Source organism: Spinacia oleracea, chromosome 6 (assembly GCF_020520425.1).
Source record: "Spinacia oleracea cultivar Varoflay chromosome 6, BTI_SOV_V1, whole genome shotgun sequence".
Lineage (NCBI taxonomy): Eukaryota > Viridiplantae > Streptophyta > Magnoliopsida > Caryophyllales > Amaranthaceae > Spinacia > Spinacia oleracea.
The window spans coordinates 26,928,586-26,942,016 of NC_079492.1; the positions used below are offsets into that span (position 1 = coordinate 26,928,586).

The 13,431-nt window shown below is 41.6% G+C and overlaps 1 protein-coding gene across 1 annotated transcript; it reads right to left on the bottom strand.

Moving 5' to 3' along the window:
- Positions 1–49: 49 nt before the first annotated feature.
- Positions 50–11,655, bottom strand: LOC130463022 (uncharacterized). Its single transcript, XM_056832037.1, has 3 exons — positions 11,514–11,655; positions 10,678–11,402; positions 50–115 (listed from the first exon to the last, which is right to left on the bottom strand). Exons 1-3 carry the CDS (start codon positions 11,653–11,655, stop codon positions 50–52), a joined length of 933 nt encoding a protein of 310 aa, XP_056688015.1.
- Between the last annotated feature and the right edge of the window lie 1,776 nt (positions 11,656–13,431).

The following is a 13,431-nucleotide window of genomic DNA, read 5'->3' on the forward strand; positions in this document are numbered from 1 at the left end:
GAGTGGTGAGGTAGCAGTCTCGTGCTTGTTGTTGATCTCCATGAATAGTTCATATTGCTCCGTCGTCACATACGTTCTTTAGAAGCATTAGATGAGTAACGACCACTGCTTTTATCTTGTTAACAATGGGGAGTCCCAAAATTGTTAGGTTATGATTCATATGACATTACATAGATCATGCGGAAACAACCATTAACCCAGGACAACATATTATTTACACATAATCATATAGCATAATTTAGATGCATACTCTTTGTTGCGTGCCCTCCCTAGCTGCGCCCGAACCGAACAAGAACAAGTCTTTAGGACTCCAAGTGTCGTCCCTCCGTAGATAGTCCACAGCACGTCCGGATCCGCCTTAAGATTGACCAACTAGAATCGCCCTTAAGGTACTAGAAAATTTCGGCACTTTATGAGCAAGATGTGTGTTTTAATTTTCTCTCAAAAAACTCACTTTTGAATACTTTGAAACTTGTGTGTAAATTATGACCCCTAGGCCTTTATTTATAGAGTTATGGAAAAGGAATCGTAATCCTAGTAGGATACGAATTAATTGAAATTAGAATCCTACATGAATTCTATTTAATTAATTTATCCAATTAGGAATAGAAATTTAATCATACACTGACTCTTGTAGATTCAGGAATCACGCATGAGCACAAACTCACACACACACGGCAGCCACAAGGGCTGCCCATGCGCGTGCGAGCAGCAGCCCACGCAGCGCGGCCCACGCATCCGTGGCCCTTGGCGCGCGCTGGGCCTGCCTTGCGGTAGGCCTGGGCGCTGCCTTGGCTGGGCTTGTGGCGCGCATGCTTGCTGGGCGATGGCCCCGGCTTCGTGCTGGGCCTTCGTCCGGCAAGCCTCGTCCGATGCTAATTCGTACGATACGCTTCCGATTAAATTTCCAGTTCCGGAATTTATTTCCGATACGAACAATATTTAATATTTCCGATTCCGGAATTAATTTCCGTTTCGAACAAATATTTAATATTTCCGTTTCCGGAATTATTTTCCGATTCCGGTAATATTTCCGATTCTGACAATATTTCCGTTTCCGGCAATATTTCCGATTCTGGTAATATTTCCATTTCCAATAATATTTTCCGATACGTACCATGTTTCCGTTTCCGGCAACATCTACGACTTGGATAATATTCATATTTCCGATACGATCCATATTTCCGTTTCCGGCAATATCATCGTTTCCGGAGTATTCATTTCTTGCCTGTGACGATCTTAGCTCCCACTGAAACCAAGATCCGTCGGTTCCGAATATTCATAGATGGAGTATTTAATGCCATTAAATACTTGATCCGTTTACGTACTATTTGTGTGACCCTACGGGTTCAGTCAAGAGTAAGCTGTGGATTAATATCATTAATTCCACTTGAACTGAAGCGGCCTATAGCTAGGCATTCAGCTCACTTGATCTCACTGAATTTATTAACTTGTTAATTAATACTGAACCACATTTATTAGACTTAACATAGAATGCATACTTGGACCAAGGGCATTATTTCCTTCAGTCTCCCACTTGTCCTTAGGGACAAGTGTGCATTTCCTAATTCCTTTGTCGCTCGATGCTTGCTCTTGAACATAAGGTAAGAGTTGTCATCCTTATTATGTCCAGAGGTGTTCCTCGGTTTCAGAGTTCAACTGATCAAATAAACAGATAATCATAGCCTATGATTCATCCGAGCACGGCCATGCATTTCACAGTTTCTAGCTCTCCGAGTGGCCTTGTACAACTTTTAAGCATCTCATCCCGATTTATGGGAGGACAATCCCAATCTTGCGATCTTGAGATTAGACTTCGTTTGATAGGTGATTACCTGAGCGTTGCCTTTATAGCCTCCTTTTACGGTGCGACGGTTGGTCAACGTCAAAGCAACCAGTTCTCAAACAAGTAATCTCAAATCACTCAGGTATTGAGGATTTAGTGTCTAATAATTTAATGAAATTTACTTATGACAGACTTTCATCTCTTACAGTAAAGTTTCATAGGTCTTGTCCGATACTAGTCTTCCCAAAGTAAGTATCTATGCAAATGATTATGACATTGCCATGTCCACATAGTTCAAGAAACAGAACTACTAGTCATCTTGCATTCTAATCGTCTAACGTTTTCTATGCGTCCAATTTTATAGAAAACTCCGATTAGGGACCATTTTCAACCTTTGACATTCAAGTTCACTTGATAGACATTTCTTAGTCACAGGACTGGTCCTGACAGTCTATCTTGAATATATCGTCAAGTTGAAGGGACTCATCATTTAATAAACCACAAATTAAATGGAAAAATGAATTCCTTTCATTTATTGTGAATGATTAACCAATAATGTTTTACAAAGATTTAAACTCTAAAACTTTAAAACATTAAACAGAGACATCAAAGCCATTCTCCAATATGCTTGATTCCCATAGCTGCAGTGTGCGAGTTGTGCTTCGCTTGCGGCAGAGGTTTAGTTAATGGATCTGATATGTTGTCATCAGTTCCAATTTTGCTTATCTCGACTTCTTTTCTTTCAACGAACTCTCGTAGAAGGTGAAATCTACGAAGTACATGCTTGACTCTCTGGTGGTGTCTAGGCTCTTTTGCCTGTGCAATAGCTCCGTTATTATCACAATACAGGGCTATTGGTCCTTTAATGGAGGGGACTACACCAAGTTCTCCTATGAACTTCCTTAGCCATATAGCTTCCTTTGCTGCTTCATGTGCAGCAATGTACTCCGCTTCAGTTGTAGAATCCGCAATGGTGCTTTGCTTAGCACTTTTCCAGCTTACTGCTCCTCCGTTGAGGCAGAAGACAAACCCAGACTGTGATCTGAAATCATCTTTGTCGGTTTGGAAACTTGCGTCCGTATAGCCTTTAACAATTAATTCATCATCTCCACCATAGACCAGGAAGTCATCTTTGTGCCTTTTCAGGTACTTCAGAATGTTCTTGGCAGCAGTCCAATGCGCCTCTCCTGGGTCTGACTGGTATCTGCTCGTAGCACTGAGTGCGTACGCAACATCCGGGCGTGTACATATCATAGCATACATTATTGAACCAATCAATGATGCATATGGAATCCCATTCATTCGTCTACGCTCATCAAGTGTTTTTGGGCACTGAGTCTTGCTTAGAGTCATTCCATGAGACATGGGTAGGTAGCCTCGCTTGGAGTCCGCCATCTTGAACCTATCAAGCACCTTATTGATATAAGTGCTTTGACTAAGTCCAATCATCTTTTTAGATCTATCTCTGTAAATCTTGATGCCCAATATGTACTGTGCTTCTCCTAGATCCTTCATCGAAAAACATTTCCCAAGCCAAATCTTGACAGAGTTCAACATAGGAATGTCATTTCCGATAAGCAATATGTCGTCGACATATAATACTAGGAAAGCAATTTTGCTCCCACTGACCTTCTTGTATACACAAGATTCGTCCGCGTTCTTGATGAAACCAAAGTCACTGACTGCTTCATCAAAACGTATATTCCAGCTCCTGGATGCCTGCTTTAATCCGTAGATTGACTTCTTTAGCTTGCATACCTTTTTAGCATTCTTTGGATCCTCAAAACCTTCAGGCTGTGTCATAAACACAGTTTCTGTTAAAACGCCGTTTAAGAAAGCAGTTTTGACATCCATCTGCCATATTTCGTAATCGTAATATGCAGCGATTGCTAACATTATTCGAATAGACTTTAGCATTGCAACTGGTGAAAAGGTTTCATCGTAATCCACACCGTGGACTTGCCTGTAACCTTTTGCAACCAATCTAGCTTTGAAAACTTCAAGTTTCCCATCCTTGTCCTTTTTCAGTTTGAAAACCCATTTGCTTCCAATGGCTTGGTAGCCATCTGGCAAATCGACCAAATCCCATACTTGGTTTTCAGACATGGAGTCTAATTCAGATTGCATGGCTTCTTGCCACTGCTTGGAGCTAGGGCTCGTCATAGCTTGCTTGTAAGTCGCAGGTTCATCACTTTCAAGTAATAGAACGTCATAGCTCTCGTTCGTCAAAATACCTAAGTACCTTTCCGGTTGAGATCTATATCTTTGCGATCTACTCGGGGTAACATTTCTAGATTGACCATGATTCTCACCAGATTCTTCTAAAGATCTCTGAGTTTCATCCTGAATGTCATCTTGAGCATTCTCTAGAGTTTGTTGTTCGACTCGAATTTCTTCGAGGTCTACTTTTCTCCCACTTGTCATTTTGGAAATGTGATCCTTCTCCAAAAAGACACCATCTCGAGCAACAAACACTTTGTTCTCAGATGTATTGTAGAAGTAATACCCCTTTGTTTCCTTTGGATAGCCCACAAGGATACATTTGTCAGACTTTGGATGAAGTTTGTCTGAAATTAATCGTTTGACGTAAACTTCACATCCCCAAATCTTAAGAAAAGACACATTTGGAGGCTTTCCAAACCATAATTCGTATGGAGTCTTTTCGACAGCTTTAGACGGAGCTCTATTTATAGTGAGTGCAGCTGTATTTAGTGCATGTCCCCAAAATTCTAATGGAAGTTCGGCCTGACCCATCATTGACCTGACCATGTCTAGCAAGGTTCTGTTCCTCCATTCTGATACACCGTTCCATTGTGGTGTTCCAGGAGGAGTCAATTCTGATAGAATTCCACATTCTTTCAGATGGTCATCAAATTCATAGCTCAGATATTCACCGCCTCTATCAGACCGCAGTGCCTTAATCTTCTTGCCTAATTGATTCTCTACTTCACTCTGAAATTCCTTGAATTTGTCAAAGGATTCAGACTTATGCTTCATTAGGTAGACATAACCATACCTACTGAAGTCATCAGTGAAAGTGATAAAGTAGCTGAAACCACCTCTAGCATTTGTACTCATTGGTCCACATACATCTGTATGGATTAAACCCAATAGTTCATTTGCTCTTTCTCCAACTTTGGAGAAAGGTTGCTTTGTCATTTTGCCAAGTAAACATGATTCGCATTTACCATAATCCTCTAAGTCAAATGGTTCTAGAATTCCTTCCCTTTGAAGTCTTTCTAAGCGTTTCAAGTTTATATGGCCTAATCGACAATGCCACAGATAGGTGAGATCTGAATCATCCTTTTTGGCCTTTTTGGTATTTATGTTATATACTTGTTTGTCGTGATCTAATAAATAAAGTCCATTGACTAATCTAGCAGATCCATAAAACATCTCTTTAAAATAAAACGAACAACTATTGTCTTTTATTATAAAGGAAAATCCCTTAGCATCTAAGCAAGAAACTGAAATGATGTTTTTAGTAAGACTTGGAACATGGAAACATTCTTCCAGTTCCAAAACTAGCCCGGAGGGCAACGACAAATAGTAAGTTCCTACGGCTAATGCAGCAATCCGTGCTCCATTTCCCACTCGTAGGTCGACTTCACCCTTGCTTAACTTTCTACTTCTTCTTAGTCCCTGTGGATTGGAACATAAGTGTGAGCCACAACCTGTATCTAATACCCAAGAAGTTGAATTAGCAAGTATACAGTCTATAACGAAAATACCTGAAGATGGAACGACTGTTCCGTTCTTCTGATCTTCCTTTAGCTTTGGACATTCTCTTTTGTAATGGCCTATTCCATCACAATAAAGACAGCTTGATGTGGACTTGTCCTGCTTTGATTTAGCATTGCCCTTGGACTTTCCACCTTTCTTGAATGGTCTCTTTCTAGCCTTGAGTAAATCTTTGGCTTCACAGTCCAGTACTATTTCAGCCTTTCTGACAAGGTGAATAAATTCTGCAACTGTTTCTTCTCTTGGTTCACTTAGGTATTGTTGCTTGAAGCGACCAAACCCACTGTGTAGTGAATTGAGCAAGACAGAGACTGCCATCCTTTCGCTTATTGGTGTTCCTAGTAGACTTAGGCGATCAAAATATGAACACATAAGATCCACATGGAACCTCAGTGGGACGCCTACCCTCTGTTTAGTGCGAAGGAGCTGAACATGTGTTTCTTGGACCTCCATCCTATAACACCTGTTGGGAGAACTAACCTTTAGCCCAGACATTGATTCAATCAACTCATGGACGTTCAGGTCCCTGTCCTCCGTACTTCCACGACAGATATCCCTCAGATTCTTGATGAGCGTAAAAGGTTCATAGGCTACAAACCTTCTAGCCCAATCATCAGGGATATTGTTCAGCATGAGACTCATAACCTTTTTGAGATCCGCATCCCAGGCGTAAAATCTCTCAGGGGTCATGTCTCTGGCATAGTAGCTTGGCATGGGATGTGATAGTACATACTCAAGTCCATTGAGTTTGACTATTTCAACTAGCTTAGCTTCCCATTCAAGAAAATTTGTCAGGTTCAGCTTGACCATAAGCTCAGAACCCATGATGATGTTTTGATTGTTGTTTGCCATATTAAAAACTACAATTGAAAAGAATAAACAAATAAATAACCATTCACAGTTTCTCTTAATAAACTTAAATTCTAGCATACATGCATAATTCAATGTTTATTAAGCATTTTATTCAAGTTATGTGTTCCGGCAGGTGTGAATAAAATGATTCCAAGATCCTAAAATCATTGAAGAACTAAGCACAGTTTGTCGACTTAATCCTAGAACATCTTAGGTAAGCAAAAGCCTTTTGCTAATAGTCTAGAAACTATTCTTGGTTGATAGGTACTAAGAACTTATTAGGTAAACCTATCGAATTTGCCACGACATAAAAGGACTCCTTACTTATATCGTTGAGTTTCACCAAAACTAACATGTACTCACAATTATTTGTGTACCTTGCCCCTTTAGGACCAATAAGTAACACCTCGCTGAGCGAAAACTATTACTAGATTGATGTAAAGGATATCCAAGCAAGTGTATATTTTGGCATGGCACCTTTTAACTCAATTTTTAAGTTTGGAACTTAAGGCTCTTACTATGTTGGTTAGATTTTAAGTGAACTAAAATCCTTAATCATGCAACATAATCAAGCTTTTGATCTCATGCATTTTAAGACATATTTAAAGCAATAAATAACTTAAAACATGCATAAGATATTTGTGATCTAGTATGGCCCGACTTCATCTTGAAGCTTTGACTTCAAAGTCCGTCTTGAAAATCTCCGCGGGAGGCACCATTTTCTTCAAATAGGATAAGCTATAACTAATTACAACTATTTGATGGTTCGCAGACCATATTTGAATTGAAAAATAACTTTGGTACTTTAGACCAATTACATTCAAATTAATGGTACGCAGACCATATTTTCTATCCTATTTGGGCCATACTAGTCACTTCATAACCTGCAAAACAGTACATATACAATATATACCATTCACCCATTCATTATCATGAATGGCCCACATAGCTGGTTAGTAAAACACATTATGCATCACGTAAACATTTGCAGCAATTAATCAAGGGCACCAATAATCTACCAATTATTCAGTCCTTATTAATTCTAATCAAGTTGTTTTAACCTTAAGGATTTGTAGACCTAATCAAGAGTTTATGACTAAAAAGCGCTCCCACTTAAACCAATAAATTCATATGCTTTACCAATTTTAAACATAAAAATGTATTTCTAGTCCAACCGGAAACATACAAATTTAATTAAAATTTAAAGCTCATATCAATTTATAATTGAATCCAAAAATTTAATTTAATTTCAGTCGTATTTAAATTAATTCATGATTTTAATTTTAGTAAAATAATTAGAATAAATAACATTTATTATAATTATAATATTCAAAATTAAAATCCAAGAAAATAATTCAAATTATTAATTTTAAAATTAATTAAAATTACGTGAACTGAAATTTTCAAATTAAACATTCAAAACGATCTAATCGTAACGCAAACACCCTACGCGTTGCACGCCCATGGACCGTACGCACACAGCCATTGCTGGCCATGTGCGCGCAGCCCATGCGCTTGTCGCATAGCTGCTGCTTCCCTATCGCAAGCCTCCGCACACATCGTGCTCGCTGCGCGCGCCAGCGCTCATCGCACGCGAGCTATCGCTCGCAGTGCGCGCGCGCGACATCGCTCGCTGGGCGCGCGACATCGCTCGCTGGGCGCGCGAGCCATCACTCGCTGGGCGCGCGACATCGCTCGCTGGGCGCGCGACATCGCTCGCTGTGCGCGCGAGCCATCGCTCGCTGGCGCGAGCCATCGCTCGCTGGCGCGAGCCATCGCTCGCTGGCGCGCGACATCGCTCGCTGGGCGCGCGACATCGCGCGCTGTGCGCGCGAGTGATGCTGGGCGCAGCGCTCGTGGCACGCGAGCTTGCGCTCGCTGCGCGCGAGGCTGCGCGCTCTTGTGCGAGGCAGCGCGCGCTGTGGCGCAGCTCGCTTGCTGCCCACACGCGACTGCCTTGGCTCGCCCTTCGCCCATGCCCATTCGTTCATTGCTCGTGGCACACGACACAAGGCAGGGCTGCTGCCTTGTGCTCGTGCACTACGCCCTTGCTCATTGCATTCGTGCCGCACGGGCGACGAGCTCCCTTGCTCGTCGTCGCATGCCCGCATTATACAACACCCCTTAAGGGTAACACGAAGCGTCCATTGCTTCGTGCGTGCAAGTTATATGAACGAATCGCATAAAATTTTAAAATTTATATTTAAAATTAATGACAAATTAATAGATATTATTAATTTCATAATTTTAGGGCGAAAAATCGAAAATTTATTATCCAATTGATTTCCGATTGTTATGGATTCAAGTCTAGGTCATAAAAATTTAAAATTTATCGTAAATTTACAATTTTTATGGTGGTTTTTAATCATAGGTTTCTAATTAAATTACAATTAATTATGAAAATCAAATTAATTCTAAATTATTCTAATTTTTAACAAATTAATCATAATTACAAATTAGATTGCATAATTAACAAGACTAGGCATTCAAACTTGTTAAACATATGCAGTAGGTCAATCAAAAATTCAAGATTTATCAACAAGAATCGCAAATATTTAATTTAACATCTTAAATTTACGAAATTTTGCATTCGAAAAACTAAAACCTTCGAAAAGTCATAGTTAGGCTTCGAATTTGAGAATTCTGGGTTCGGCAGAAAAATACTATTTTTGTCAAAATTTTAGAATGCCTTTTACATGCGGAATTGACACAAAAATCACTCAATTCGGATGAGTAACGAAGAAACTGCCGAAAAACTGCGTACGTATAATTAAATAAACGCAATTTGCAATTAATTAACAATTACGAAAATTAATCACCCCTTTTAATTCTTGCAAATTTGTAATATTTAACCATGTTCATGCAATTTAGATTATGAAAATAATAAGGGGCTCGTGATACCACTGTTAGGTTATGATTCATATGACATTACATAGATCATGCGGAAACAACCATTAACCCAGGACAACATATTATTTACACATAATCATATAGCATAATTTAGATGCATACTCTTTGTTGCGTGCCCTCCCTAGCTGCGCCCGAACCGAACAAGAACAAGTCTTTAGGACTCCAAGTGTCGTCCCTCCGTAGATAGTCCACAGCACGTCCGGATCCGCCTTAAGATTGACCAACTAGAATCGCCCTTAAGGTACTAGAAAATTTCGGCACTTTATGAGCAAGATGTGTGTTTTAATTTTCTCTCAAAAAACTCACTTTTGAATACTTTGAAACTTGTGTGTAAATTATGACCCCTAGGCCTTTATTTATAGAGTTATGGAAAAGGAATCGTAATCCTAGTAGGATACGAATTAATTGAAATTAGAATCCTACATGAATTCTATTTAATTAATTTATCCAATTAGGAATAGAAATTTAATCATACACTGACTCTTGTAGATTCAGGAATCACGCATGAGCACAAACTCACACACACACGGCAGCCACAAGGGCTGCCCATGCGCGTGCGAGCAGCAGCCCACGCAGCGCGGCCCACGCATCCGTGGCCCTTGGCGCGCGCTGGGCCTGCCTTGCGGTAGGCCTGGGCGCTGCCTTGGCTGGGCTTGTGGCGCGCATGCTTGCTGGGCGATGGCCCCGGCTTCGTGCTGGGCCTTCGTCCGGCAAGCCTCGTCCGATGCTAATTCGTACGATACGCTTCCGATTAAATTTCCAGTTCCGGAATTTATTTCCGATACGAACAATATTTAATATTTCCGATTCCGGAATTAATTTCCGTTTCGAACAAATATTTAATATTTCCGTTTCCGGAATTATTTTCCGATTCCGGTAATATTTCCGATTCTGACAATATTTCCGTTTCCGGCAATATTTCCGATTCTGGTAATATTTCCATTTCCAATAATATTTTCCGATACGTACCATGTTTCCGTTTCCGGCAACATCTACGACTTGGATAATATTCATATTTCCGATATGATCCATATTTCCGTTTCCGGCAATATCATCGTTTCCGGTGTATTCATTTCTTGCCTGTGACGATCTTAGCTCCCACTGAAACCAAGATCCGTCAGTTCCGAATATTCATAGATGGAGTATTTAATGCCATTAAATACTTGATCCGTTTACGTACTATTTGTGTGACCCTACGGGTTCAGTCAAGAGTAAGCTGTGGATTAATATCATTAATTCCACTTGAACTGAAGCGGCCTCTAGCTAGGCATTCAGCTCACTTGATCTCACTGAATTTATTAACTTGTTAATTAATACTGAACCGCATTTATTAGACTTAACATAGAATGCATACTTGGACCAAGGGCATTATTTCCTTCAAAAATGACATTGTATGCTGTTAAGTCCTTGACAATTAAGAAATCCACATCCATCTTTCTTCCGTCATTGCGTCCTCCTATCCGCACTGGTAGTGTTATGACGCCTACGGGATGTATGGTGCTTCCTTTGAAACCGATGATAGGATAGTGGATGCTTTCAATGGCCTTAGGATCGTGAGCTAGACGGCTTAGGCACTCCATGCTCATTATATCAGACGAACTCCCTGTATCTATCAATATGCGTTTCACCCTCATGTTGGAGATCTTTATTTCGACGACGAGAGGATCGTCATGTGGGGTGGCTACGCGTCCTCCATCTGATTCACATATTTCTATCCGAGGGAATGGATCCATTGGTGACTTTCCTGACAGCATCACTTGACCTAGTCGACGGGCATAATCTTTCTGTCCCCTCATGGTGGGTCCTCCAGCGGCAGGTCCCCCCGATATGACGGCTACGAACCTCCCTTCGCTGTGGTTTCCCTCTGCGGCTGAGACGGGTGAATTTTTTTTCTTGTATTGGCTTTTTCCTGTGCCGTGAGTGCTTCTTTGAAGGTAGTTTTTTAAGTGCCCTTTGGAAGTTAGACCATCCAGGGCCCTTTTCAGACTTCTACAATCTTTGGTATCATGACCTATATCCTCGTGGAACTGGCAGTACAGCTTGGGATCTCGATTCTCAACAGGAGATTTCATTGGGAAGGGTAGCTCGAGGTCGAAACTGGTCCCCACGTCCACTAGAATGGTAGGAAAGTCTGTATTGTACTCAAAATATTCCTTCTCTTGCGGCCGTCCTCTCTTTTGCCCAGGGGAGGTAAAATCATGTTCTTTAGAGAGGGCTCAAGTGCCGTTGACCCGCTTGACCTTCCTATTAGTCCTTTCTTTCTTCCCAGATGAGTCCGTCGCCTCTCTACTCTTTCCATTTTTGGACACACTACATATCTCTGTGGCATGTATGAAGGCCTCGGCTTCGTCCAGAACTTCTGCCATCGTTCGCACACTCTTCTTGACTAGGTCAAGCGTTTAACATAACTTCGCAAAGACTCATCCTTCCCCTGTTGAATGCGACCTAGGTGCATGCTTGTTTTCCTTTCTTCCTTGTATGCCATAAACCTGGTGGAAAACAAGGCATGTAGCTCGTTGAAGGAGGCGATTGATCCTGCAGGTAGCCGCTCAAACCATTTGGACGCTACACCTTTGAGGGTGGCTGGAAAGTACTTGCACCATGTGTCTTCGTTGGTTCCTTTGACATACATGTGGTGACGGTACGCAACTAGGTGCATATCTGGATCTGTAGTACTGTTATAGGCTTCAATGGTAGGAGTTTTGACTTTGGGCTCCTTAGGGGCGTTCATTATAGCTTCACGGAAAAGGGTACTTATATGCCTCAATGTCAGGTTATTCAATCCTTTTTGGATGTGATAAGTGGGTTCACGACGACTTGAGGCCATACGGTGACTTACTTTGGGAGGCATCATCTGAGTTTGTCCTCGAGTGGAGGGGTAGAAAGGATGGTTTTCCATAACAAGGGTGGATCCAGTGTCAGATAATTTACACTCGGCTTCATAGTGCTCTTGCCGCCTTGATTATGGGCGCAGGGTAGCCGATGGATTCACTCGGGAGATTGGCCAGGCTATTTGTTCTCGGCGAGGTGGAGGGGCTCGATTGCCGCGGTCCGTGTCTGACGCTCTGCCAAAGGACTGGCTCCTCGGCTAGCTTGGGGACGGGAAGTTTCCCCTTCTCTCCAGACATTAGATCTGAGCGGCATTCTTCTTATCCGATTGACGCCCAGGCTGAGGGGCCTTTGTCGGGCTGTCCTCTCAGTATTATAAATTAGCATGTTCCTCCGTATTTCATCCTGCAATGTGGTGCTCATTTGCTGTTGGAAAGTTTGATTCATTTGTCGCTGGAATCCTGCTAGGATTTCGCGTAGCGATCCAACCGAGACTGGTAGGTCCAAATTTTCATCCAGCACGACATCCCTTATGCTGGGACAAAGATGGCCGCCTGGGGGAGGTGCCTCGATTTCTGTCTCTTCTTCAACAGTTACCTCGACCTCCTGGACTCGGCGAGGTGTGTTTCCAGCATTGGTGACTCGATTTGCTTCCTCTATATGGTGTTGGCTCCTCTCTTGGGGCCGTCGTTCTCCCGAATTGCCGTTGTGCTCTTCGCCGTCAGATTGCAGTTCCGCCATGATACTATACCTCCCCACAGACGGCGCCAAATGTTGTGGGATCTTTTGTGGTGATGACCTGTCACGCTTTCCTCGGAGGTATAAAGCATGTGCTGGCACGATCTTCCTGCAACCTGCAAAACAAGAATATTCCCTCCGATTCCTAAGTAAGTATAAGCTAGAGAGAGAAGTAATTTGTAGAGAAGGCAGAGCAAAGATAGTTTAAGGTAGGTGGGAAAGAAATTGAATGCCCCCCTTTACCTTGGGATCTGAGCTATTTATAGGACTAGGGTTTTTGAGGAACATTTCCCAAAATCCCTAGCTGTATGATTGGCTGACCTCAGGGAATGGGACATGTGTTGACGTGTTGTAACACCCCCAAATTTCTCTTTTTTTTTAAAATAACCTTTAATTAAATAAGACCAATCTTGAGAGAAACTTAGGAGTATTACCGCCACGTGATTACGTTAAATGCTAATTAACTCAACTAATGCAGCGGAATAACTCAAATACTTTTCTTTATTGAATAATAATAGTCGAAATAATAATAGTGTATATTTGATAAACCCTTGACATTTAAATACTAAAATCTG